This window comes from Phaeodactylum tricornutum, chromosome 6, assembly GCF_000150955.2.
Source record: "Phaeodactylum tricornutum CCAP 1055/1 chromosome 6, whole genome shotgun sequence".
Taxonomy (NCBI): Eukaryota; Bacillariophyta; class Bacillariophyceae; order Surirellales; family Neidiaceae; genus Phaeodactylum; species Phaeodactylum tricornutum.
The window spans coordinates 140,863-167,513 of NC_011674.1; the positions used below are offsets into that span (position 1 = coordinate 140,863).

Here is a 26,651-nt window from a genome sequence, read left to right on the forward strand (position 1 = left end):
AGATGTGGCATTCCATGAAATCGCCCTAGGAAGTATGGACCAACCTTTGGATTGAACGTTTACTTGATATTTTTGAATACCGAATGGACAATCCAGTCCTATCAGAATACTCGGACAAAAATCTAGAAAAGACGTGATCTTGCCGATCCGAAGTCATCTCAACCCTTTCTTCCTTGGCTACGATGTGTGAAGGAACCACAGAAATAAAATGAAAGTGACGACAAGACTGATAGTCGGAATTATTACTGGATCGACGGTAACATGTGCGTTGCTACCCACAAGTCCATTCTACCTCGTATCCGAACGTTGGACTCCATATCTGAAGCAAAGTCGGCCGTATTTGCTGGCTCCTGTGTTCGTGTCGTCTTCTCGGGGCCAAGAGGACACGATCAACGTAGCCCCGAATGGAACTCTCCATCGCACTTCTTCTTCTCCACCTAGTACCACCGCTGTAAAACGCAAGTCTGGCTACCGAAAATCGGCCTACTATTTGTCTCGAGATGAGGATCGCTTGCAGCACAATTTCATTTCGTTCATCGACCACTCGGTGGGTTCACCCTATTCCCAAGTCGCGCGGCTCGTCGAGCCCCGCGTGTACGCCCGACCTGACCAGTTCCAACGAAATAACACGTATGTTTTGCCGACAATCGATGATGTGGCGCCGCCGGCATCGTTGTACGGACCATGGGCCAGTGCCTTGGCATGGAATGGACTCTTAGCCCGGGGCATTGTCGGAACTTTGGCCTATCTTTGTTTTCCCGTGCTTATCAGTTTTCTCCAAATAGTGACGAAAAACATGGACAACGATGCGTTAGTGTCTTTGGTCAATACCTTTCTACCAGGTGTGGCTATTGTTTTAGGTACCTATTTTTCGTTGACGTTGAGTATCCTCTATAATCGGTTCTCTCAGATTCAACAAACGGTCACGTCGGAGGCGAGTTTATTGGCGTTATGTTGCCGTAATCTCTTGGACATGTTGTGCAGCAATGACATTCGCAAGGATTGCGATAAGACTGCTGTCCAAGCCGCGCAGTGCATTGCCGATCAAGTGAGAACACTGGTGCGGGACAGTCGGGGCCGAGAAACCATGATGGTAATTTACAGCGACCCCTATACGCGCCTGTTGCAGATTGTAGCTGAATGTCGCAATGAGGGGATTAAATTGGATGAGGTGGGTGGGAATGACAAGCCACTATCTTGGTACTCGTATTTTGTTGGAAATCACTTAAATATCTCTCACACACTCGTTCTGTCTACAGGCCCTGGTAGCAAACGTCCGGAGCAACGTTGCCGATTTATGTAAACTCCGTGCACATCGCATTAGTTACGAAGGCCTCGCGTTGGCCCCAACGCACTTTGACGTCATGACATTTTTATGCGGCTTGCTACTGACTGGTTACGCATTGGGAACTTTAGCCACGGCATGCCCGAACGATGGCACTCCTGCTGGCTTGGCCCAAGTTTTGTTCAGCGCCCTCGTTGTCTGTTACGTGCTCTTTTACGAAATGTGCTATGATTTGAACCGGCCGTTTGACGGGATATATCAATTGCGACGATCAGGAGCCGCAATGCACTTGTTACAGGTGAAGCTGATGATTGTCAATCATCCCGTTGTCGGCGATGGCAGAGTTGATTTTGAAGTGTTGGAGGATGAAGACGATTCGGACTTTCAACGCGAATACGACGAACGGTTCTGCGCCCGACGCAAGGCGAAGATTTGGTACAATTGAAAGTGGCAAAGCAACTAGGAAAATCGAGCTACTGTCCACTTTTTACTCCAGAACCCTTAACTATCGATACGGATCGTAACAGTGAATTCCCGTCGTTACCTTTGCGTCAACCGCTACCTGCATGGATTTTGCTGTGTTGGAGTAACTCCTGTAACAGATCTAAGTATAGCTAGGCCCCGACGGATGAGGCTGGCGGGAAACATAGAATTGTCTCTCTTCACTGTGAACTATGACTACATAGCGAAATGCGATCCATAGTTTTTTTTGAATTTGACCCTCGGGGGAAATTGAAGGCGCCGATGACGACAACCAAGAAACCCCAAATTACAAACGCTATAGTGTACATGAACATTCGTCTCGTAGTAAAATCGAGCGTTATCGACGTCCACGTCATACATCGGACAGCCCTACCTTTTGTTTTCCTCTGACGGCCTCTTGAGGTGCAAATCGACTCTGGTCGTAATATGCGTCTAGCGACTAGAATAAGGAGTTTGTATATATACTAGCGACAGCCTTGATTTCCGTGGACGTTTGGATTCCCGCACAAATTTTGGCTTCGGCGCTGTCACCGTCCTTGTCGAGAAGAGTCGGGGTTTGGCGTAGAGCTTTGTATCTCTCTCACAATGTTCGGATGAACGATCTAGAAGGATCGATTGACCGAAAAGCCCCTTATTCAGAGTATCAAGACTTCCCCTGTCTTTTCTCCGCTTTTCCGAAGCTCCAGGACGGAGCACAATCGTGTGCTTTTCCGTTGTTCCCAAGATGATTTGTTTGCTTCAACAACAGCCACGAGGGATGTTTGTTACGAGACTGCACAACAAAATCCTAAACAAATATTAATAGAAGCAAGCTCAAGTCTTGCTGCGGTAGTAAGCCAGAGTCGCATCCGCCTACTGGTCAGCTTTTTGGCAGCGTTGGTTGGTTTTCCGCAACGAGGCTGGACACTATCCGCCACATCCGTTTGGAAAACCACACGGCAAACGATTCTAAGAAAGCAATTCTGGAAGGGACTCGTTGCTGTTTTCCTTACCTTGCAATTCACGCAGTGGTTACGAGTCAAGAGTCGGCAACGCGTGGACGCCACGTCGGAATGGGAGCGGTACGCGCAGTACCCCGGGGCCCGCGGTCGAGCACTATTCTCCTTGTTGCTCGCCCAAATCCTTCCTCTCTATGTGTTGGCCAAGGTCACCCGTGGTGCACTGCAGAACAAAATACTTAAATACGGAGGCAACGTCCTCTCCGATGGTCTCCTACAGTTGGGACCGCTGTACATTAAACTCGGACAGATCATTTCAAGTCGGGAGAATATCCTACCCGACAGCTGGTACCGTGCTCTGGAACGCTTACAGGATCAAGTCCCAGCGCGGTCCGGAGCCAGGGCTATGGATTTGGCCTACGCGGCCTGGTCGGGCGACCAAGATTCCTTCGACGCAACCTTTACCGATTTTGACACGACGCCGTTGGCGGCCGCGAGTCTCGGCCAAGTGCATTTGGCCCGATACGGAAACGACACGGTCGCTATTAAACTACAGCGACCGTATTTACGTCAAATCTACGATCAAGACTTTGTGCTCTTAACCAAGGTAGCCTCGATTGTCGACTCGTTTGCCGGCAGCGCGGGCGTCGTGGGCGGTATTGAACAGAGTTGGACGCAGATCTTTGCCGACGCGGAAGACATTCTTTACCGCGAGATTGATTACCGCGACGAAGCGGACAATGGAATCCGTTTCTGCGATGATTTTGGCTTGGCCCTCGGTGGGCGGGTGAAAGATTCTAGTGCGAAGTCTCAGGATGGTCAGTTACTGCCGTCGGCGGCATCGTGGTTACGGGCTCCACACGTTTACGGGGATTTGTGTTCGGAGAAATTTCTCGTCATGGAGTTTGTTGAGAGCATCAAAATAACGAGTCAAACCAAGTTGAAGGAACAGGGCGTTACTTCCGCCGATCGAGAGTATTTGGCGGATTGCTTGGCACGGGCGTACCTACGGCAATTTTGCTGTAATCTGTTCTTTTCCACCGACCCGCATCCGGGCAATTTGGGTGTGGAGGTTTTGAATCGCGACGGCTCCCGTCCGGAAGAGCGGGTCCGGCTTGTTTTTTACGACTTCGGCCAAGCCGCCAAGCTGCAACCGGAACAGGCACAAGGCATTCTGGACGTTATGGAGGCGATTGTAGATATGGACGTGGACAAATCGGTCCGCGCCTTTCAGCAAATGGGTGTCCTCAAGGATACGGCCGATTTGGACATGGTCCGGGCTAAAGTCGCCGACAACTTCCGCACCGGCAAAGTCAAGGCGAACCGTCAAAAGTTGAAACGTGGTGGGTATAAATTTCAGCCTCCGGTACCGGGGAACGCCAAAAACGTAACCACCACGTCCAATACGACGACGAAAGACTCGGAAATCATGAAATTTTTTACGCTACCAGCGGAATACGCGTTTGTCGCCCGCGCCTTGTCGCAAATGGACGGTGTCGGGAAGACGTTGGCGGCGGATTTTGATTTCGTGTCGTCTGGTGCTCCGTGGATTTACGAAATCAAGGGCGCGCAACGGTATTTACGTGACGAAGCGCAAAAGTGGTTCGAGGGTGTGCTGGGGATGGACGGGTCCGACGGGACCGTGTGGTGGCAACGGATACTACCCACGTACGTGGATTCGGACGAACGTGAACGTAAACGGGAAGAGCGCAACCGCCGGCGGAGCCGACGCAAACGATCCGGGCGTGGCAATGACTAGCGGGGGGCGGTGGCGGTGGAAACGTACAATCGAACGAGCGCCAGGGTGGTATCCACTGCTACGTAACAGGTACGGTACGGAGTGTAAAGCAGTCCTAACCCTGATTTCTGGTAACGTCAAGAGCTACTTCTCGAGTCGTTACTCTACTTAGTCCTACAGTGAATCCGGTACGATGGATACCACGCCGTCCCGTGCCTTTTGTTGCAAGTTTCGTCGTAGCAGTGCGAATTCTTCCGGTGTGAGACTATCGTCCCCGTAATATCCTTGATCGGCTTCATCGTCCATAACGGACCGTAAGGTAACTTCAAAGATGAGAGTCCCACCGGCCAAGGCCACCATTTGATCGAGTATACTGTTGAGTTTCCGTCGATCCCACGGCAACGCCGGCATGGGTCCGAGTCCAGAATCGACGTAGCCGAGTTTGGGTGGCACGAGTATACGCCGGGTCCCACCAACCCGCATCCCGTGCAATCCTTCGTCCAGACCAGGAATGATTCGCCCGTTGCCGTGTTTGACGACGTAACCGTCGTCTCGATCGAACTGTTGGGGTTGATTGTTCCGGGCCGCCGCGGGTAGTTTGCCGTAGGCCGTGTAGGCAATGGAGAGGAGTTGTCCATACCGCGGCGTCGGACCGTCGCCGACGACCAAATCTAGGTACTTGAGACCGGAAGGGAGTTGGTAGACGGGTGTGAGTGAGGTAATGTCGGTCTCGGCCGCGACGACGGACGTGGCGACGCTCGCACTCGACGTGGCCCAGACAGTGGCGCATACGATACGTCGAGTGCGGTCGAGTGGAGCGTCGGGGGGCGGCGTTGTCGGGTCGTCATCGTTGGAGGAAGAGGAGGCGACGTGCACCGATCGTGGACTCGTAAGTGCGGAACGACGTAATGGAACAGCAACAGGTGTCCACGCATCGACGCGCCAGGGGCTTGCCGAAGTCAGTGTCGTCACCGTCCATCCGAAAACCAATCCGGTTACCGTCACTACGGCCAGCCTCGGCAGTATTCGTAATCGGATCGTCATGAAGGAGTAAGTGTACGGCAAGATGAGATTTTGGACGAATGGTCGAGGGGGTGATTCGCTCTGCCCAGAAAGTGTGTCCCTGGCGGGGTACTTATTACTGGGTCGAGAGTGTGTGACATTGATTGTTTCTCCCCCTGGCGTGTGTGTGGTGGATTCGTTGGGATGATTTTAAATGTTGGTGAATGTTGGTCGATGATTTGTTGTTGGGTGGGGGTTGGGGGAGAGTGCTCCGGGTCTTGCAAATTCAGGGTTGGAGACAGGAGGGTTCCGGATCTGGGGAATCCCAGAACGACGACAGACACCAAAACGAACAGGAACCCATACTGTTTCATGTTAACTGTAACGTCTCGGGACTCGACTCGATACGACTACCTACCTTCTCCTCGACTCCTCAAGTAGCTCTAGTAGATTGATGCACCCACCACACACACCGAGCGGGAGAGTTCTGGACGACCCAGACTTCCCTTACCCGCACGGTCTACAGACGCAGCGACGTCCGAGACGGCATCGAAACGCCAACCCAGGGCGACGCTACGACCAATCACCCGTCGGTCGCACCACCAGAATCATAGGAACGGGGTCGGGTCGGGTCGGGTCGTACCAGTAAGAGCCGAGCACAACCCACACCGAAGGGGAGCAGACACTCCGAATCCATTCTGCCTTCCTCCCTCCCTCCTCCAAGTAGTACCACCAGCAGTTGGGGTGTTCGGGACGATTGATTAGAAAGAAAAAGGGACATTTGGGTGCCGGATCTCGCCCGACGGTACCCGTCTGCCGCATTCATTGACTGTGAGTGCGTGAGTCTACCGGTGAATCAAGGTATTCCTGGTCCACGCACTCGGATGCCACTCGAGCGCAAATTGCGTCGTCCGCCGACGACGTCCACCGCGCGTCACGAACACACCGAACGGACGCACAATCGCGACGCACCCCGTTGCTGCCGTCTCCTCGACGCCGCGGCTCGGGACGTCTTGGGGGGACCGTCGGAACCGCACAACGAACGGGAGACCGCCACGACCGCATTGGCACCCTTGCTCGTCAACGTCATTCGACAAGTACTCCGGGACGAGTTGCAACCCACGAAAACTGCGTTCGGCGACCAAGGCCTTGCGCACACTACTCCCATTCCCACTAACGGCAATGACAATCCCAACGGCGGCAAGAAGAGACGGAAAAAGAAAAAGAATAAGAGTACGAACAAACACGATCATGAGCATGAAAAGAGTGACAGTGTCCCACCCACACAGTCATCGGGGGAACCGGCACCGCCTACGGGACATACCGTTACGGAAGAGGAAAACACTTTCCCAGACAAGAGTCCACGTTCCACCTTTTTACAGAATCCATCTTTGCGCAGATATTTGGCTTCCCAACCCTCCCTATTTTCATCGTCGTCGCCGGAATCGAACTCTGACCTACTGGAGCCCTTTTTGGAACTGTGGAATCGCCGCTCCCGGGAAAACGTCAACATTTGTTCCCAAGCCGACGTCCAGCGCTTGATTGCGGCCATTGCGTGTGAAGCCTGTCGCCGGGAAGTGGCTCACGTCCTTGAAGTCTATGCCCGCGTTGATCACGTCCCCCGCACCGCCCCTGCGGTGCCCGACAGACTGGGGTCGGCCGATCCCAATGTCTTTGATTACGTCGCCATGGAAGAAGGAATAGCCCGGACGCGGGCACTCTATGCCGACCAAATTCTACGCTTCGAGCTCGTTCCTTCCGCCGACGGACACTCTGTTGGTTGGCGATTGCGACGTTCCCATACGGATCTGTCCCAGCCGTGGAGTCGGGCCGACTTTCAAACCCTCGTGGAAGACTTTATCTTACTGGGTGGCGTGCCGATGGACGAGTGGCGCGGCGCCGATGCCGGACTCGTGTCCGAATTCGACTTGGGAGTCTCTGTACGTGAGTGTCGACTCGCGTACGACTGCCACCATGGGATCGCTCACCTCCCTACTACGGCAAGTCCAGGATCACGCGCAAACCCTGCACGATATGCCAACGGTTGACAATAACATTGACATGAAGGCGCCTACCGTCTTTCAGGACATTGACGAATCCTTGTGCAGCTTGTTGGCTCAAGTCTTGCGCATCGTCACGGAAACGACACGATCGTATTTGAACATTCTGACCCACCTGGGAGGACAACACACGGCTTCTCGGGTCGATGAGGCCCACCCGATGGTGCTGCGTGCGGACGCGGTATCCACACTCGACTGGGCACACCAGGGTGTCACGCTGTGTTGGCAAGCCTACGGACGAGCGCTCGATCGAATCTTGCAGGCCGTGACGGTGTACGAAATACAATGGACGAGCATGGCCGATCGGCACGGCGTCCTCCCAAAACTCTTTGTGTCCTCCACGACCCGAAAGTTGTACCGCAACATGCTGAATGTGAAACTGCAAGCCGTCGTTGCCGCCATCGATCAAGTCCGGAATGTTTTGGATCAAGTCGAGTTGGTGGACGCGCAAGTGCAGCCCCAGTGGACGACCTCGTTTGGACGGAAACTATACGCGGTGGAAGCTTTTTATCAAGTCGTGGCCAGCTCACAGGGTGGGAAACACTGCGCCAAAAAGCCCTCGGATATTGCGACGGAAGATGTCCTGTATGACTTTCGGGAATGGACAGAAACGGTTCACCAACATGCGGTAAATGGTATTCTTGAGGTCCACCAAACGCGACGAGAAAAAGCTTTGCGCTTGTGGAGGTCCTTGCAGGGGGAACTCCTTGCGGGGGACAGCGACGTTGCCGACCACGCAGCGGTCGATACTCCCGCCATCCTCCGCTTGGAAGAAGCCCTCGCCGGACCGGACACTACGATCGATTCGTTGCAGGCCCTGCGCCGATTGGTGGCTCCCGGCCTGCTGTGCACGGTGGATTTGTGGCTCTCGCTGCGACGGGGAGACAGTAAGGATACCTTTGAGAGTCAACGACCGGCCGTCCTGCCCTTGTCGTTTCTGCAGTGGATTGCGGGTCGCAATCTGGACCAGTCCAACTCCCAGTACTGCTTGGGTAGTGACGGCAAGGATCGGGCAGCGTGCATTTTAGTGGCGCTTCTGTTTCGATGGTTGTCCGACCGCTGCTTGGAATGGCAGGCCGAGATGGCCGAACAGGAGCTCCTTCAAGCCATGGACAGCTTTCTAGAGGAACCAGGCGCTACGGGAAAAGCCGGCGTACCTAACAAGAAGAAATCCAAAAAGAAAAAAGACAAGAAAACGGCGAGTTCGGTGAAAGCTACCACTACTCAAATTACTCCGAAAGCGACCACCGACTTGGAGGTGGAACATACGAATCTCGACACCAAAGATATTGTCCTCTCTGATTTAGACGAGTGCAAAGGAAAAGGCGAAACGGCAGTATCGTCTACGGAGCCTGAGACCACAAAGGCTGGGGAACCCTTGGAATCCCAATCGCCATTGGAACAGTTATCTGACTTAGTACAACGGCCTAAAATACCCGAGCAAAATGGAAAGATAACATTCGCAAGCGGCGTCGCTGACTCCGACGAGTTGGAAGCTAAAGTTATCAAAGAAGCAAAGATTTCCAATGCGCCGAAGAAAAAGGTGAAAACGAACACAAAGAAAAGTAATCGCTTTGTGCGCGAGAGAGGTAAATTGGTCGAGGAAGATCCGAAAGAAGCCCACAAAAATGGAGATCGCAGCTCGGATGAGGCTGATTCCATGCTGGCAAAGAAGCACACCGAGATTCAGCGAACGGCATCTCTTGGTCCCGAGCAAAAAGCAGCTGGTCACGACGAAAACCCCCGCATAGATCAAGCGTGTGTACGCGATGACTTGGACTTGGACAAATTGGTTAATAGTGGCGTGTGGGATGGTCCGAGGGTGCAGCTGGCGGAAGACTTTTTCGTGGAAAGGCTACTGGCTGTTTTGGACGAAGGAAACTATACCATTTTGTAGGAATGCCGACAGCTACACAAGCATAGATCTTAACTGAGTCTATTTAAGTATGTAAAGTGTTCATCCAAATCTATCCCTTCTTCTTTCGTTGTTTGAATACATTGAATAACCGAGCGCCCTTCCCTAAGAGAGTTGAAGGCTGTTGGTTGGCGCTTGTCGAAACAGCTCGAGTTGACGATAAAACCAGCCCCGTCGGGATGACGAGGCCGCTCTCCTCGTTCTCGATACGTTTTATTTTAGTGGCAGTCGCTAGTGATCTTGGGTCGTCGGGACCGTACGCATCCACTTGCATATGTATGATGCGTCGAAACACCTTCATGGGAAAACAAAAACCGCTGTGTAAGAAACGGAAATAGCCTATGAACAAAGCAAAAGTCCGGAGCGAGAAATACCTGAAGTGCCTTCTCTTTCGCCCCGGAAAGATAATTTGCAAACGCGAGATGTTCCATAGATGCAACGAGTGTAGGGTGGGCGTCCCACAGAAGAAGCTCTTGTTTCTTTCAAAAACAAGAGCAAAACTATGAGAAACAAGTGTAAATAAGCAGATTGTTTCCGTTAATCCACCGCTACGTACATGGACGGCAAATTCAAACAGCGTAACACTTGCGTCATAGTCCTTTTTAGACAGCCCAAGAAAGCCTAGGTTTCCTTCCGTCACTGACACGTTAATGGAAGCAGCATGGCTGGAATATTTGGACCCAGCATACAGAGAGTTTTGAGCAACGATCGCCTGACATTCCAGGGCTTCCGTAAACTGGGCCTCCGCGAGCTCAATATTTCCATTCCTGTACGACAGGCAGCCAATATTATTGAGACACTCAGCGAGTTGTCGGTAGTCAGACATCGTCCGTAAATTCCCCTGAAGATGTGAAACCGCAAATTCAAGGTCACGATTTGCATCGTCAAGGTTTTGCAAAGCACAGTTGCAAACAGCCTTCCTTGCCAAAGAAGTCTACAAACAAAGTCCCCTCGTTGTCAGTACCAAAAGGGATCAATTTAACAAATTTGATCGAGCACACTTACAATGTAATCAGGATTACCTAAGTCTGTTCCATCAACTCGACTTGGTGACGATTCTTCGAAATAGCTTAGAGCATTTTGGAAATCGCCGCGTAAGAGGTGTACGATACCAACATTATGAAGAGGTGGTCCCATGAACGACCTAAAATGAGCACTCAATTCCATCGTATAACCCTCCTGGTAAAGGTCTGAGCTGCTCTTGATATCTTCGAGGTGGCTAGAGTAGGTAGCGACGATATCTTCAAAAAGTGCTAATGCGTCGTCCAGTTCGTCGAACTTTAAATGCTCAATAGCCGCTCGTTGCGTTTTCAATGCACTTCGTATGCCACCAACAACACGGGCGTCGTCAGTATCAACAGGGACCGATGAGCGACCACGAGGTGGCGACCCAGCTTTTCGCAGTATTTTTTCTCGTGTCCATTTAGTATCGCAATTTTGTCGCATCGTTCGGCATCGCCATACCGCTTCTTTCACGCGTTCATTGTAGGTAGTCTCTGGGTTCTCATCCAGAAGCGAAAGCACACAGTCCCCTTTTGGGATGCCTATATCATTATTGGCCATCGCCAAAAGAAAAGGTTTTAGCTCTTCCCGTTCATCCAGCGGTGTGGTTAGAGTCGTCTGGATGTTTAATGCGTTTTCTGGAGGCTTCGAGACTGGAGTTGAGGGAGGCTCCAGTATCTCTACCGTATGGTTCGGCAGCCCCAAAACCCTTGCGTCCGTCTCTGAAGCAGTTACAAGCTCCTCAACATTCTCTCTCGCCGTGTCCAGCGACCGAAGACAATTTCGCGTGGACTCAGTCTCATTGACTGACATAGAGATCCTCATCAAATGCTCCTCAGACGATACTTTACCGAGAACTGATGAGTTGGAGAAGGTTGTGTTACTTTGAAAGGCATCCATATTTGTTTCGTTCGGGGACTGAGGTGCCGACGCACAAAGGCAATCGATTTCTGAGTCGTCGATAGTTTTCTGCAGCGATTGATCAGGGATTGGATTGCCTTCCAGCAATTTTGTTTGACTAGGAGGAACCTCTCGGGAAAAGTCAAGATTGTTGGCGTCGTCAGCGCCCATGTTCGGTGCAGACTTCGACTGTATCGAAGAACCATCACTCTTGCGCACTGTGCTCTCCGTTGATGAACAGTGTGAATTTTCGCTCGATCCTTCTATTTGTTCAAGAGAAGTAGGAGGGGTATACTGGCGTTGTGTACTAGTCTGTTCTACTACCCTCTGCGTATACTGCTTTGTAGTTGCTGCGGGCTCTAGTTCAGAATCCTCTCCTGGAGTTTCATTTGGAGAATGGTGCGAATAGCATAGTGGCTTGCCTGGAGAGCCATTCTCGGACCCGTCATCGGGTTGTTGCACTGTATGAACAGGGGTAGCAACGACTTTGAGCACTTCCGTTGTTCTTGAATTTTCAATCAAACGAGAGTGGAGGGGTGTTTCAAGGTGAAAGTGCTTCGAGTTCTTGCCTCCCTCATTGACTGAAGACTCGTTGGAATCGCACACGGGATTGTATATTTTTTCACGTTCAGACCCGTCGGAGGAAACCTGTAAAAGCTTGAGGGCGGAGAAAGCAATGCGCTTGCGAGGTTCTTCGGCTAATGTGCCGTCTATCTCTATGGACCCGGAAATTCCCTCCTGATCTGCATCGTTGTTGTGATCCTCTGTTGATCGCGAATCCATTACAACATCTGCATACATTGAGCTTGGTGACCTGCCTGCTATCTGAACATTCGTGACTAGGCTCACAGATCTCTCGAACGAAGTAGTGGATGCGCTATGCATGAGCTCTGACGGCGCTGATTTCGCATCATCTTCTAGTGGCGATATAGCAGCAGGCAACGTCAGTGCTCTTCATGGGCTGACCTATGACGGCATCGCTCTCGATACTCTTTTCAATCGTGACCAGTGTGACTTCTGGTTTGTTGGTAGATTCAAGATAATGCGTCTTTTGGCGGCTAAACTGGGTTAAAGCGTTCTTCCAAGGAGACGTTCGCGTTGGTCTGGCTAGGTGCGGCACACTTTCCGACTGCTTAGTTTGAGAAGCCTTGGTACCAGGTTCTGTAGCGGATTCCCTGGCATCGTGCAGGCCAATGTGACTCACTGCATTTAGGCATGAAGGCTCACATATGGAATTCGGGCACGAGCGTGCACCAGTTATACTTAGTACCTCCTCTACCGGAGCAGGCGCAGAATGCTTGCGACCGACTTCTGGTTGTGACTTGCAAGTGTGGTCATTAGCAATGTCGGGATCCCCAAGAGTCGACAATGTTTGCAAACTCTTCGCACTAGACGCTGCCTTTGTTCCCAAAGGATGCCTTTCTTCTTGCATTGCGAGCACAGTGGTATCCGCAGATCCTAGACGCAATAGATCGTTCTCGGAAGAGGCACGATGCGTTCGAAGTAGAATTACACCGGGTTCTTCGTCAATATGGCAAGATGGTAAAGGCTCTAAGCCAGATTCTTGCACCTTCTCTTCTTGGTTTGGTGATATTGTCTTATTGGACGACAGTAGAGTGCGGACGTCAGTTATGGTTTGATGTTGCCCCTGGTTCCGCCTGCTCAAACCTCGCGTTCTGTTGCTGCGTTGGTGATTGCGCTGAGCGGGCTTGGTATTGACGTTAGCTTTCTTCTCGAGGGATTGCATTGTTCCATACGAGCGGGTTTTCCTACTCCGGCGTGACGGGTCCGGAGTGGTCAGGACCAACGCGGACGTGGCATGAGTCGGCAGTCGTCCGGGCTCGTCTTGAATGTCTTGGATTTCCGAAACATCCACCTCACCCAAAGGTGGTCCAGACTCATTCTCCCTAACACCACTACGGGACAAAGTAAATTGGGACTCGCCGTTGCTATCGTAGCGACGGGCATTGTCAACGGTAACAGGGGCCACGTGAATGACGCCGGGTCCTTGAGAATCCTCGTCGTCCTCCGCCTGGTAGTCGAATGGTTCGTGCGGATCGTGGTCATCACTGCTCCATACTTCATCGGTCGGAGCTTGTGTGATTTGCCAAAACTCGTTGGTTGAAGGAAAGTCGAGCAATTCCGCTTCAATCTCCTCCACCGGAAGGTCCGCACTGACCACTGCCGTACAGTGGTGGCGGAGCACGACAGGGGCAGGGGACCGACGTGAGGTTGTTGCGGATGACGCGTACTGGATTAAGGGATCGGAATGCCGTGTAGGGGTTTCACGCGGCGGTGTTACGGGGGCGCGCTCAGGTGGTGGTGGTGGTGGTGGCGGACTGCTCCATGCCGGCAACAATTGCCGACGTAGGGGTTTGAGGGAATGCCGTGACGACTGGCTCGTGGTGCCCCAAGTCCCTTTGGCGGTGGCACTCTTCCAAGACAGGGGCGATGACCCGTTGCTACGAGCCAACGGCGCGGATGACAAATCTTCGGCTTGTTTGCGACGGAACGACGCCGAGTGTGAATCCTTCCGGGAGAGTGTGTTTACTTCCGCGCGGCGTCGACGAAACTTGGAAAGAACCATATCGCTGTCGTTGTTGACGCTGCTACTTCCGTTGTGCACTTGTGTATCAGGAATCACTGGCATTCCCATCGTAGTTTCATTGTCGTCGGCGTCGCTTATCGGTGCTGGTGGAGAAAAACTGGCGGACGAAATAGACGATGAATCGTCATCCTCCCCGTACGGATCTTTGTGGCTCTCGTTCTGCCGATTCGAAAAAGACACTTCCGCAGGCGGATGGATGGAAGAAAGCATATAGGCACTCATGCCTTGTTGGGCTTACGTAGATGAATCAATCGACTCTGAATCCAGTGACACAGCATACGGACGGAGAACTTGCCAAAACGCGGTCAACGGAGTCACACACTCACACACGCCACTCTACTAAACAGTGTCGTTCAGAGAATGGACCGGACCGCCTATTCTCTCTAGGAGAACGTACTGAACAACCTCACAGAGTCGTGGAGGAATCGTAAGATTCTAGTCGTCGATATAGCGCGATTGAAATTGCGAATGAAGACTACTTGGCTCGGAACCAAAGAAGCCCGGTTCCTTTCGAACGGCTCAGGGTTGTTTCGCCATGGTAGAGCCATCCCAGAACGACACGAAGCCAAACTCCGCGGCCGGAATTATGAAAACTCTACGTGGCCGACATCGAACGATATAAGTAAATTTGGAGTAGCCCATAAGTGTCGCTCACGAAACGTGAGGATTGACTGTTGTGTGATACACATGCTGTGAATTTTCGTCGACGTGCCTGTACAAGCAGGCCAGGCCGGTAATCACTTAGATTCCACGGATACAGGTATACCTGGTATGTACACATCGAAATGGAGAGGACAATCGAAACGTGTCAATCTCCATCAAGTACTACCTATCTAAAGAGTGAAGTCCACCATTGCAAACCAGGCCAGTAAGCCACTCTGAGATGGACAAAACTTTCGTGACTTGAAATTTCCACGTTGCCAGCCGAAAACGAGTTGTACTTCGTGACACATGTTCTTCAACAGCCAAGGCCGTTACCGGCGTTACTTACTGTCACACAGAAAGCATGGACATCATCCTACCAAAAATTTCCATGGGTTCCCAAGGCTCTAGCAACGGATTGGCGCTTGTTGTTTTTTATACGAACCGTCGTGCCGTTAGTGTGGCAACGTTCTTGGGATCCTCGACTCTAAAAGAAGTAGACAGTCGTGTACGATCGATTCTGACAGCTTGTACTCTGCTATGATACTGTTTTGAACTACCTAGTTTGCTTGGTATCACATTCCGCTAGTTCTAGGAGAAAGAAAGATGTTATCCGGGCCCCGGATTCAGCTATTACGCATGCTACGCTTGCTTTTTGTAAGTCGCACAATACACTAGAAATGGACGAATGTTTGTAGGCGGGAGCAGTGTTTCATACTTTATTTGTCGAAATCAGGGTTCGGAGCGTTTGATGTAGCTGGTAGACTTACAGTTCGAGTTTACGTTCATTTTACTGTTCTGGCCGTTGTCCGTCTAACGAATGTCCACACCGAACGTGATTCCATGACGACGACAAATCATCAAATCATCAGGTGACGTCCAAACCAACGAAAACAAAGAACAGCACTTCACGGTCAACGCTACTCTGTAACCAATACGCGTGACATCCAGTAGCTACCGTGCACAAACAGGATATTTAGCTTATTGAAGACCACTTTCCTTGTTGTCGACCAGTCTGTAGATCGTAGGCAGCGAGGCAGCAGATACTTTGTAGTAAAGCTTCGTCTGGTCTCTCGAGCATGCCGACGACGGTCCCGAGTCTGGCGGCAACTTTTCTCACAATGGTACTGCTGACGCCTTGGTCGAATGGACTGTGGCGAGGCGGGCGACGATACGCCTCCTCGGCCACGGCGTTTCGAACGACTACTCTCGCACGGCATTTCGCGGTACTCTCCTGGTCACCAACGCAATATCCGTGGCGTCCCCGCTTAAACGTCGGGACAAAAGCGGAGCCCACCGGGAGGACACTACGGTACGCCACCACCAGCAGTAGCAGCAGCAGTACTAACGATAGCGCGTCGGAATACGACGTGATTGTGGTGGGTGGCGGGCACGCGGGTTGCGATGCGGCAGCTGCTGCTGCTCGGACCGGAGCCCGGACGGCCCTGGTCACGCAAAAGCTCGCCACGATCGGCGAACTTTCCTGCAATCCATCAATCGGTGGTATCGGTAAGGGTCACTTAGTACGGGAGATTGACGCACTGGACGGACTCATGGGAAATGTGGCAGACCAGGGAGGCATTCATTTTCGACTCCTTAACCGACGCAAGGGTCCAGCCGTCCGGGGACCGCGAGCACAGATGGATAGGGATCTGTACCAGCAGTGCATGCAGGATATCTTACGCAACTACCCAAACCTTCATTTGGTCGAAGCATCGGTACAGGATTTGCTGTTGGACCAAAGCACCTCCGCGCCATTGGAATCAATGGCACCGATGCAGTCGGGAGATCTCGGTCAGGGTTTGTTGGGCAGTACGGGTCGGGGTTCCAGTCCGGTGGACAACGGGGCCAATGTCGACCAGCAAGCGCGCATGATACAAGCCGCCACGTCTTCATCGCGGAATGCACGTATTCGGGGAATCGTTGCGGAAACCCCGGATGGTAAAACCATCGAGTTGGCGTCCCGAGCCGTCGTTATCACCACCGGTACCTTTCTCCGCGGTGTGCTCATGATGGGACACGAACGGTACAGTGGTGGTCGGCATTTGCGAGATTCAGAAGAGGTAGAACCACCCTCGGTCGGCTTGGCCCAAACCTTGGCCCGTTTTGAATTTCCCTTGGGACGGCTCAAGACCGGAACTCCCGCACGGATCGATGGCTCTACAATTGATTGGAGCGCACTCGCCATCCAACCGTCGGAGAATCCGGCACAACCTTTTTCGCATTTGCGGCAATTTAACGAAGAACAACCTCCGTTGGTCGAGGCTGGGACATTAATTGACTGCTACCAAACTGCGACGAATGAAGAAACACACAAACTAGTCATGGAGTTTGAACACATGCTGCCGCAATACGACGGCTTGGACGGCAAGGGCAACGGTCCTCGCTACTGCCCCAGCATCTACAAGAAAGTCCAGCGGTTTCCGCAACGGACCGGCCACAATTGCTTTTTGGAACCCGAAGGACTGAATACGGACCTGGTGTACCCTAACGGCATGAGCGGTCCCTACCCGCCTGAAATTCAGCAGAAAATATTGCGTACCATGAAGGGTCTCGGCGCCGTCGAAATTATTCGACCAGGCTATGATGTGGAATACGATTTTGTCAATCCTACAGCCTTGACCCACACCCTGGAAACGAAACGAATCGGTGGTTTGTACCTGGCGGGTCAAATTTGCGGTACCACGGGCTACGAAGAAGCCGCCGCCCAAGGCATTGTGGCCGGTGCCAACGCCGGTCGTGCGGCGGCTGCTGCCACCCGCGGTGACCCACCGCCCCTGCCCTTTGTGATTGGGCGAGACGAAGGATACATTGGTGTGCTCGTTGACGATCTCGTCACGAGGGGGACATCAGAGCCGTATCGCATGTTCACCTCGCGCGCTGAATACCGAATTAGTTTGCGAGCGGACAATGCAGATTTGCGGCTGACCCGCAAGGGGATGGAGTACGGATTGGTGAAGGACGAAGAGCGTATGTCGGCATTAGATGCCCGGGAGTTTCTGATTGACGATCGGGTTGGCAAACTATCTAGTTTTCAGCTGAAAGTGACGGAGTGGTCGTCACGAGGCGGATTGGACCTCATGGGTGGCGCGCAAATGAAACGCAAAATAGGACAAAAGAAAACTGCGGAAGAAGTACTAGGTATGCCAAACGTAACGCTAAAGGACGTGGAAGATATCATGAAGGCAGTCAGTAAAGAACCGGATGTTGTGGTCGAAACGACCGATCCCCTCCCAAGTAAGGAAGTCCGGGCTATGTTGGAGGCAATGGACAATTTTGTACCGTCACCGGCATCGGTTTACGACACAGTCGAAGCATCTGTAAAGTATCAATCCTACGTGCGGCGACAACACAAGGACATGGAAAGTTGGAGACGAGCACAAGGATTACGGATTCCCCCCGACGTGGAATACGTTCATAAGTATCTGCCCACGTTGAGCATCGAGGAGCTGGAAAAGCTAAGCCAAATTCGACCCGCTACCTTTGCGGACGCTTCCCAAATCAGCGGCATGACGCCAAAAAGTCTTATTTACCTATACCACCATGTCCAAAGACGAAACCGCGATCGCGATGGAGGAGGCTCCAAGAAACGAAAAGTGGCCGAGTCGTGAAGAAAGAAAATGATTTTTACCTTTGTTATAGACTTTGTGTATGCGTTTAGATCCCTTTTTCTAGCCAGCTTCAAAAGCCCGCTTGCAACGCCATGTGAACCAGTTCCGCCTTCGTAAAGCGACTGGGCACGTCCTGATGTTTCAAGTGCAAGAGACCAACGAGTTGGTTCTTAGTAAAGCGCGATAGTGTGAAGGAGTAGCGGTTCAGCAAGCCTTCGACAAGCACGGTCTTGCTGGCCGAGACGATAGCGTGGCCTGGCAAATAGGGGAGAATAGACCGTATTTCTTCTATCGTCAAAGTTGCATATGCGTCACCATCGATACCAAACTCATCAAGCAATAAGGTCAAGTTTTTCGAACGTCGTCCAACGTCGGTTTTGACCTTTTCAAAATCCAATTGAAATTGGTAGAGTACACGGTAGTCCGAAAAGTCGTTCTCTTCTTTGTGAAGTGTAGGCACTTTCTTGACTTTGACAAGCTGGCTTACTGATAGCAATGTAGGCGGAGCGAAGCGCCGTCCACGCCCCGCTAAAGCCATCGTGATCAACCCTAGGACCAGCAGCACTTGCATCGATAGCCTCATCGTCGTCCACCAGCCCAAAGTTTGCTTCTCTTCCCACGCTAGCGAAGAGAAGGGAGAAAATGCGAGCCACCATCCCTTGCCTGTGGCTTGCCGAGCGAGATCCAACGTCGCCGCAAAAATTTTGTCCTCCGGAAAGGAAGTGGCGCCGTAAGCAACTGATACCAGACTCGATAGGGGAGGTTTCACGGAGTGGATGCCCCCCCCTTTCGCCACGGGCTGGTTATTATTGATCGTAGACTGCATATCCGTTGAATATTGTATCGGTGATGGCGTCGGAGTGGACTGCTCCGCCGGATGTTTGGCGGGCATTGGGTGTGTGTCGTAATAGGTAGGTAAATTTGGCAGCGATAGCGTCGCCCCGGATCCGATCCTTGACAAGGGCAGTGCCAAAGAGACAACAAAAATAAAAGCAAAGAATGTCCGTCCCACTAGCTGTAAAGCACTTGCACGAGGGCAAGGGTCGAGAAGAACATCGTCCTCTGTCAGAGTTCTCTGGTGAACCCTTTCGTTGATGGAGACCTTTTGGGCGTCGTCTAGCTGCACCAGCAAAGGTTCCAAGTCGGATGTTGATGTGACCAACAAATTTTGGTCTTCCAACGGCTCCTGTTGCTCTAGCGGAGGAGGCATGGGGTCTTCTTTTTCCTCCTCGATGATAGCAACCTTGTCTGGAAGCGGTTCTACGACAACGGGCGAATGATCGAATCGAGGCGGACTGGTCAGACCAACAGAGCTACGAAGAGTCGGAACATCGTCCAGGATTGAGTCGGTAAGGTCACGGGGAGCGAGTGACGGAACGGAATTGTCGTCGTACTCATCGTCGTGGACGACGGTAGTTTCACGAGGGAGGATTTCGAACAAATCTTGTTCCTCATTATCGTAGGAAAGCTTGTGATCCGCGATGCGGGTGTCGGAGTCTTCGACGGAGACCATGGTGCCTTGACTCGTTGCGGGCTGAAGGAGATCCTTTGTCTTAGTCACAGGAGGATCCGTCGATTTGGAAAACGAAGAGCGATAGGAGAACATGGTAGAAAATTTGTGTCTCTTTGGTGTTTTCATTGAAAGCAGCGCTTGATCGACAGTGAATGATTGTGGTCCGTTTTGCAGAGCGAGGAAACTTTCGTGAATTCATGAGTGCGGGTTTGACGGATCTCGTGTGTGATTTTGGATCGTGACCGATGTTGGAATGGAGTTTCACTGGAAAACTGGTCTTCCCAACGCCCCCATCATGGTCCAAAAGACAGGCCACGGAGGTCCAGCGTTTCCGAACGGATTCAAAAGTCATAACTGTAAATTAGAGATCGACTCCCAGGAGGGGTTTGTATCACGTTAGTAGGGCTCAAAATGAGGCACACCCGTCTCTCACATATAGCAACTCATCGATGAAGACATACTCGGGAAGGAAATTTGGACCAACGAGTACTCTTATCCTCGGGACTATCAGTTACTTCAAGAAGCGAACAAGATTTCATAATATTAAAAATATATGATCTTGGATGGCATATACGGCGAAATAAGGATATTTAGAACGCTGTTTTTAATAACAAGACCGAATATTCGATAATGAAACTTGCCCGCGTTTTGTAGCAACGTTGCCCTTTCTACGTCACGGTCCCGTACACCATCGCGCTTCGCAAGCAATGGGTACCCACGACCGGATGAAACGGTCCTGAGCGTCGTTTCGTACCTCCAAGGTTAGAGCGTGGGGGGCCCTGTCTCACTCTACGCTCCTACGTCGCCCAACGCCGGCCGGATCTGCAGTACGAAGCTCAAACCCACTGCTTACGAACCTTCTCGCGGCCACGAGAACCAACAGTAGCTCCTGCGAAACGGTGGGAAAAAGTTATTGGTAAATCGAGTTTATATTCAGTTTTTTTCTATGGAAAATCGACTTGTATTTCAAAGTGTAGCAGTATAGATAAAGCAAGATGCTCAAAGGCGCATGCGGCTTCGACGCTGCTTGAGCTGGGATACCAACTGCTCGGCGATGTCGAGGCCACCACCCCACGTGCTTTCGTCATCGTCATCATCAACGTACGAGAACTGGGGCTTGCTCGCTTCGTTTAGGTCGTCATTGTCTTCATCGAGAAAGTCGAGCTGAGGCAAAGCAGAGGCAGCTGTACTCATAGCGAGAAGCATTGCAGGTGTTTTTGAGTTTCGCCGTTCAAACCGTCGCTTCTTGGTTCGCGGTTCCACCACATCAACATCGTAGCCGTAGTCAACTTCGAACGAGACGCTGCCGCCTCTAGACGGGGTCTCTTCCTTTTCCTGATTCTGTCTTTCTTCTTGCAGTCTACGACCTTGCTGCAGCATCTGCGTGAGACTGTTGTTGCGTAGCGGAGCTTGTCGATCAAAGCTCGCGTCGCGCAATGGGGCTCGGCGAACGAACTCGTCGCCGTCAATTTTACGCATGGGCATGGTAGGAGGAACACACGTCTTTGTGAGCGATTTGTGAAATATGTCTGGTCGAGAGAGAGTTGTTGCCAATGCGGCAAAGGACACGGAGTCGGAACTCATCACGTGATGTTGAAGGCTTGTCTGGGGAGCCGCGGGGCTGTCTTTTTCCAATCGGGCAGTTTTTGGATTTGTGTGCACAGTGTGGCAGTGGAAAGTCTCATGCCGACGCCGATTTCGATGCTTCCCGAACGTAATGAAACTTGAAATGCCTCGTATCCTCGTGGGTCTTTTTCGTGACATATTCCTTAGGTTGATTGGTAGCATTGAATGTCGCAACTATACGGCACAGTGGTAACGACTCCATCTAAACCACTATCAAAGCCGTTTGTCGGGCGTTACCACGAAGAAATACTTAATTCGATGAGAATTGTGTTGGGAACTTCAAGTTACGAGAGAGAAAATGCTATGGCCAACTATTTTTCTGACTTCGACATGTATCCTGCCTACTTATGCTAAACGAACACGATCATTTTGTTTGCTAACTCTTATTCAACTGATTTCCAAAAAGGCTCTTCTAGACTGATATACCAGCAAAGCCTTGGGAGTCCAATCGAGAAACAGGTTTTTTTTTTGAAAAACCCGTACCCGCTACTTTATCGTTATTGACAGAGTACGAAACTTTCAACTCATGGCAAAAGAATGAAGATTACAAACTATTTCGGTTTGCCCATCCCCTTTTTAAAGCGAGGAGAACTCGATTTCTAATGCGGCCGTGGAATGGGTAGTTACATCAACAGAGACCATGACAAAAAGAACAGTAGAATAATTTGTTTGGGGACACATTTCTCTCCATGAATTAATTGCTTGGTAGATGCATGGATTTGGAGCCCGCCCACACATACTTCGACAACAAATAGATTGTTATCTTTTTATACATTTTTATTCTGATTACAACCGCTGGCAACACCTTCTGCTTCAATTTTGTTGCTTGCAGAGCTGTACTTTTTGTCAGATTATCTGACTGCTTGAGCTTGTTCTGGCTCTTGATTGAATGTTGTTTGGCTTAAAAAAAAAGCTCCACATTACTTTTTACATTAATGCAAATCGCACTGACTGTGAAGGATGTAGTAATCGAAAAACTTATATGTGTATTCTCAGCGAAGGTCATACTTATTTTGTTACACTTTCAAGCTAACAGAAAAGCCACTTGGACATATCAAAATGTTGGCAAAAATGACTTGCAATTAATAGTAGTCATGTTCGACTTACGTCACGCATAGCCACACCACCGTCAATCGAAACAAATACCTACTAGTTTTCTGATGAGAAAAAAAGGAATCGGTCGTCTTCGTGCATTTCATTAACAATATAGTGGGAATCATCGCTTTTTGTTATAAATAAGGGGACCAGACCCGTGATGGCTTAGGAGGGTCCTGGTCGACTTGCATCACACATAGCCACACCACTGTCAATCGAAACAAATACCTACTTGTTCTATGATGAGAAAAAGAGGAATCGGTCGTCTTGCGTTTCATGGAACATATAGTGGGAATCATCGCTATTTGTTATAAATAAGCGGACCAGACCCGTGATGCCTTAGGAGTCATTTCAAAGTCTGTTAAAGTTGGCACCTTGACTGTAAATGATCGTAGTTTCATACTACCTTCAGTAGTGGAAAAATCTTACGTTCGTAATCGTATTTCTCCTAATATACCTCTTTACTTTGTTTGGAATACTATAGGATTGAAACAAATGGTATTTACAGTTTCGTAAACCAACTTTCTTCAAGGATTGTTTACAATACACAAGTGCTCGACCGTAACGTCTAAGAAGACCTTTCTGTTCGAGCCTCGTTCGAAACACGACGCCACGTGGTTCTGAACTTCAGGCAATTATAGTATATTTACAGTTGCTACAGCCTGTTCAAAGAAATTTCGTAGGACCAGTACATGTATCTCTATCTGAATTAGTCGTTCGTGACGTGTAAACGACGGAGGCCCTGTTGATAATCTTAGCTTTTCGATCCCGCTAAAATGCCTCATCAAAGGGCACGTTCAGTGGTACGTTTGTTTACGTACAACTAGGTAGGCTAGACATCGCTCAAGACCAGAGGAATCATTTTTCTATCCGAATCATCCCGCACACACAATTACAGAAACGGTCTTCGCCAGAAAGCAAACACGCGAAGTCCTCACCAGCTTGCCACTAATATTAGACACCAACGATGACGACTTCCAGCCCTTCACAGTCAATATCGGTCTCTGAATCTCTATCTTCGCTGTCATCACGTATACATTCGTCCAAGGCGCAGGCGGAAGTCTCTCTGAACAAGGCACAGGATCAGCTGTACGTTGCCAGGCCATTTTTGCCTACCAACTGCCTGAATCACATGGTGTCGAACCATGCAAGTCTAAAGGCTGCACACGCGGCGTTCGTATTAGACTATGAAAAACGAAAATCACTGCGACGGCAGAAAAGGGAAGTCTGCTTTGAAAGCGATTACGGATACGACGAAGACTTGGTAGAGCCAGAGCCCAAAAGACGACGGTTCCAGCGCCGCAATTCGAAGACTCCACAAATGCTCATGGCCATGAGTCCTTCATTGCTTTCCCTGGATTTTCTGGATAAAGACAAAAATGAAGGCCAAATGAAGACAATATCGGAGATACCATTATCGTTTAGTGACGACGAGGATGATGACGCCTGGGACGGTGGGCTAGAAATTGCAGAAGAACTCGTCAAACATCTACAAAAACGAAGAGATTCTCAAATTGCTTAATTTCACAAGCAGCTGGTGCCACGTTTTACTTTTATTCAGAGGTCCGCGCTTTTACTTTAATCCATGATAATTTTTTCTTTACATTAGTCATCTCTTGAGATAGAAAAGGGTGGATCGCAGTTCCACATCATGAAGGTGATGATTGCACAATGGCTTGGTGGCATAGGTTACCGGCGATGCTGTTCGGTTGTTCGAAACTGTCGGACGATTTTGGGGTTACACGAAAGGGATTGGTAGGAGTCTCCTCCACGTAAGATCCGTATAATTACAGGTGTTCAGCTCGTCTTGAAAACCATTCGCGAATCCAGTAATAGGAACGGTCATTTGCGGAAGCATCTTGTTACAGAACGCTAACCGAAACAATCAGGATCAATGGTTATCCAGCTCTATTAGACCGATTCGATCTTATTCATTCGGATAACGCCCTTCCGAATGTACACATTTCGAATCTAGTAGGGACACTCAAAAAAGCCAAATTACGTGGGACCGATTTTCTACCCGTTGTACGATTGACCCTCATGGTTTGGCGCGATCGAAGATCTGACGGCTTCGATACTATCGTGCGAAGCGTTCTGCTTCGGATCCGCGGGAATGCTTCTCGAAACCTGACTCGTGACAGTATGACCACCAATATACGTTCTCCCGGCAACCCGATGTTCCCATTTCAATTTGAACCCGGAAGCTCGATCTGTAATAAAATCAGACATGGACTACATCCGTCCAATAGATGTCTTCTCCAGACTCTTCTCCAGTTTGACATTGCACCACCAATTGGAAATCAATCGCGGTTCCATTGCTACATCTCTCTACCATGACGATGCGCGCTTTGGTGGTGCCTGCGACCCGTGGGTTAATGGTACTGGTTGTGGCGAACATTCTGACGCGCTATTGCGCCGGCGTTGAGGTCCCCCGGGCATCCAACGAGGGGACGACCATTGGAAAGGTGCCGTCGTGGCGCGACTGTCACATCTTTCTAGCACCCGCCCGATGGGAGGGTGGTGGCTGGGCCGTCTTTGCGGGGCGCGATTTCGTCGCGAACGAAATCGTCGAGATGGCCCCACTTTTTTTACCTTTGGAGTACGAAACACCCGCTGTCCGAAATAGCGTTCTCGACGACTTTATTTACGGATACATGCGGTTGGAAAGTGACGCCAGTCCTGGCAAAGAAAGCGGTAGTCATGTGCACATGCTAGCCAATATGGTGCTGGGTGGTACCATGTTTTATAACCACGGAGGGACCCCTCCTCCCAACGTTGTGTACACGACCTTTGGTCGCGAGCCGACGGCCTCGCAACTAGAATCTGCCAACGCTGTCGGGTTTGTGGCGAAACGAGCGATACGAGCTGGCGAAGAGCTCTTTTCCAATTACGGAGAACAATATAGCGACGGAGGTCAACGCTGGTTCGCCGATCGGAACTTGATACTGCAAAGCGTTAGTCCGGCACAATCAACCATCGAACAGTCCGAACTGGCAAGCGTCAAGCAGCTGTACTGCTCGAAAATTTATGCCGGTATGGGACAACCTACCTTCGCGGAACGATTGTCACCGCTGTGGCCCGATTTTCTGCCGTCGCAATGGCGAACCTTGCACCACCAACTGGCTCCGACGGATGCGCCGCTCGACCACGTAGTGACCAAATCAGCCGTCCGGGTCGGAGAGCGCATCGAAATAACACCGGCACTGGTCTTGTCGCGAAAATATCATGATTTGGAAAATACTGCTCTGGCTACGCTCGTCTTTTTTTGGGACGATCTGACCCCGGACCACCAGGAAACCTTGCGACAACTACGGCACGGGGACGATTCGCTGGGTTCCTACGCGGTACAGTACCAGGGAGCTTTGTCGGAATGGAAGCGCACGGATCGATGGTCCCGCGTGGAGGATGTAGCGATTCTGGCTGCGGCTGGGTCCCTGGCCATGGTGAATCGTGTGGGTACACGGGACGGTTACAGGGAGTCCAGCATTGGTGGGACCGCCAACTGCCGTTTGGTCATTCGCTCAGCACGGTACGGATGGAGCGGGTCGTCCGGGACCAACACGTCGAAATTTCAGCTACTTGACGGCAACGCCGGTCTCGTATTAGAGTTGATTGCGACCGCGGACCTGGACGTGGGTACGGTTTTGCGATTGAATTTACCGCAGACGGTTGGATCTCACTCACAGTTGCGACGGGTCTTGCAAGAAACTGGACAGCCTCTGCCAACGAAGGATATTCTCCCCAGAAACGAGAGCAACTCTATAAAATCGGACCTATATCCATCGACCGTAAAACCTGACGAACTGTAGTCGAATGCGGATAGCGCTGACAGACATGTGTTTTAATCAACAGCGATAGACAGAGAGACGCATACATGACTGGTCCACTGCAGTAAGAGCAACAGAGCTCAACTAGCTAGGAGCGGTAAACATTCGCAGTCAATGTGCTTGCAGGGACTGTTTTAGACTTCGTCCCTACCTAGTTCTATTGGTCGCAGGAACAGTAAAGAAATCCCAGCCTCTGTGGTCTTGCCTTCGCTCGTGCTACTCTAAATTCAAACGGATCTAGATTTCTCAAAATGTCACGCAAGGCGCATGCGTGAGAACTCCGGGCCAGCGATTCGCGCCGGACATGCATTTACATAAAATTCGTCGCTCGTCGGTCAAGCCAGACTGTATTGGAAGCAACCGTTCCTTAACAGTAGACACCTCCTGCCGCACGCCGTTTGTAAAA

General features: G+C 50.9%; 9 protein-coding genes across 9 annotated transcripts; 5 read left to right on the plus strand and 4 right to left on the minus strand.

The window, feature by feature from the left end:
• Window positions 1–164: 164 nt before the first annotated feature.
• On the plus strand, window positions 165–4,230 carry PHATRDRAFT_45081 (predicted protein; the record flags this gene model as incomplete). Its single annotated transcript, XM_002179106.1, has 5 exons — window positions 165–1,171; window positions 1,260–1,720; window positions 1,972–2,119; window positions 2,375–4,049; window positions 4,211–4,230. The coding sequence occupies exons 1-5, from the start codon at window positions 209–211 to the stop codon at window positions 4,228–4,230; spliced, it is 3,267 nt and encodes a 1,088-aa protein (XP_002179142.1). The 5' UTR covers window positions 165–208.
• Window positions 4,231–4,840: 610 nt separating this feature from the next.
• On the minus strand, window positions 4,841–5,131 carry PHATRDRAFT_7876 (predicted protein; the record flags this gene model as incomplete). The annotated part of the gene is made up of 1 exon (XM_002179336.1): window positions 4,841–5,131. A coding segment is annotated over one exon (291 nt), but the record flags the coding sequence as incomplete, so codon positions are not given.
• A 945-nt stretch (window positions 5,132–6,076) lies between these two features.
• PHATRDRAFT_45083 (predicted protein) lies at window positions 6,077–9,469 on the plus strand. Its single transcript, XM_002179107.1, has 2 exons — window positions 6,077–7,386; window positions 7,457–9,469. The coding sequence occupies exons 1-2, from the start codon at window positions 6,331–6,333 to the stop codon at window positions 9,401–9,403; spliced, it is 3,003 nt and encodes a 1,000-aa protein (XP_002179143.1). The 5' UTR covers window positions 6,077–6,330; the 3' UTR covers window positions 9,404–9,469.
• A 157-nt stretch (window positions 9,470–9,626) lies between these two features.
• Window positions 9,627–14,153, minus strand: PHATRDRAFT_45084 (predicted protein; the record flags this gene model as incomplete). Its single annotated transcript, XM_002179337.1, has 4 exons — window positions 9,627–9,900; window positions 9,978–10,355; window positions 10,427–12,240; window positions 12,290–14,153. The coding sequence occupies 4 exons, from the start codon at window positions 14,151–14,153 to the stop codon at window positions 9,640–9,642; spliced, it is 4,317 nt and encodes a 1,438-aa protein (XP_002179373.1). The 3' UTR covers window positions 9,627–9,639.
• A 1,357-nt stretch (window positions 14,154–15,510) lies between these two features.
• Window positions 15,511–18,232, plus strand: PHATRDRAFT_19579 (predicted protein). The gene has a single exon (XM_002179108.1). It carries the CDS (start codon window positions 15,653–15,655, stop codon window positions 18,182–18,184), a length of 2,532 nt encoding a protein of 843 aa, XP_002179144.1. The 5' UTR covers window positions 15,511–15,652; the 3' UTR covers window positions 18,185–18,232.
• Window positions 18,233–18,254: 22 nt separating this feature from the next.
• PHATRDRAFT_45086 (predicted protein) lies at window positions 18,255–19,948 on the minus strand (the record flags this gene model as incomplete). The annotated part of the gene is made up of 1 exon (XM_002179338.1): window positions 18,255–19,948. The coding sequence occupies exon 1, from the start codon at window positions 19,821–19,823 to the stop codon at window positions 18,255–18,257; it is 1,569 nt and encodes a 522-aa protein (XP_002179374.1). The 5' UTR covers window positions 19,824–19,948.
• Window positions 19,949–20,696: 748 nt separating this feature from the next.
• PHATRDRAFT_34694 (predicted protein) lies at window positions 20,697–21,182 on the minus strand (the record flags this gene model as incomplete). Its single annotated transcript, XM_002179339.1, has 1 exon — window positions 20,697–21,182. The coding sequence occupies one exon, from the start codon at window positions 21,180–21,182 to the stop codon at window positions 20,697–20,699; it is 486 nt and encodes a 161-aa protein (XP_002179375.1).
• Window positions 21,183–23,375: 2,193 nt separating this feature from the next.
• On the plus strand, window positions 23,376–23,963 carry PHATRDRAFT_45087 (predicted protein). The gene has a single exon (XM_002179109.1). It carries the CDS (start codon window positions 23,386–23,388, stop codon window positions 23,938–23,940), a length of 555 nt encoding a protein of 184 aa, XP_002179145.1. The 5' UTR covers window positions 23,376–23,385; the 3' UTR covers window positions 23,941–23,963.
• Window positions 23,964–24,688: 725 nt separating this feature from the next.
• PHATRDRAFT_45088 (predicted protein) lies at window positions 24,689–26,227 on the plus strand (the record flags this gene model as incomplete). The annotated part of the gene is made up of 1 exon (XM_002179110.1): window positions 24,689–26,227. Exon 1 carries the CDS (start codon window positions 24,752–24,754, stop codon window positions 26,225–26,227), a length of 1,476 nt encoding a protein of 491 aa, XP_002179146.1. The 5' UTR covers window positions 24,689–24,751.
• Window positions 26,228–26,651: the final 424 nt, after the last annotated feature.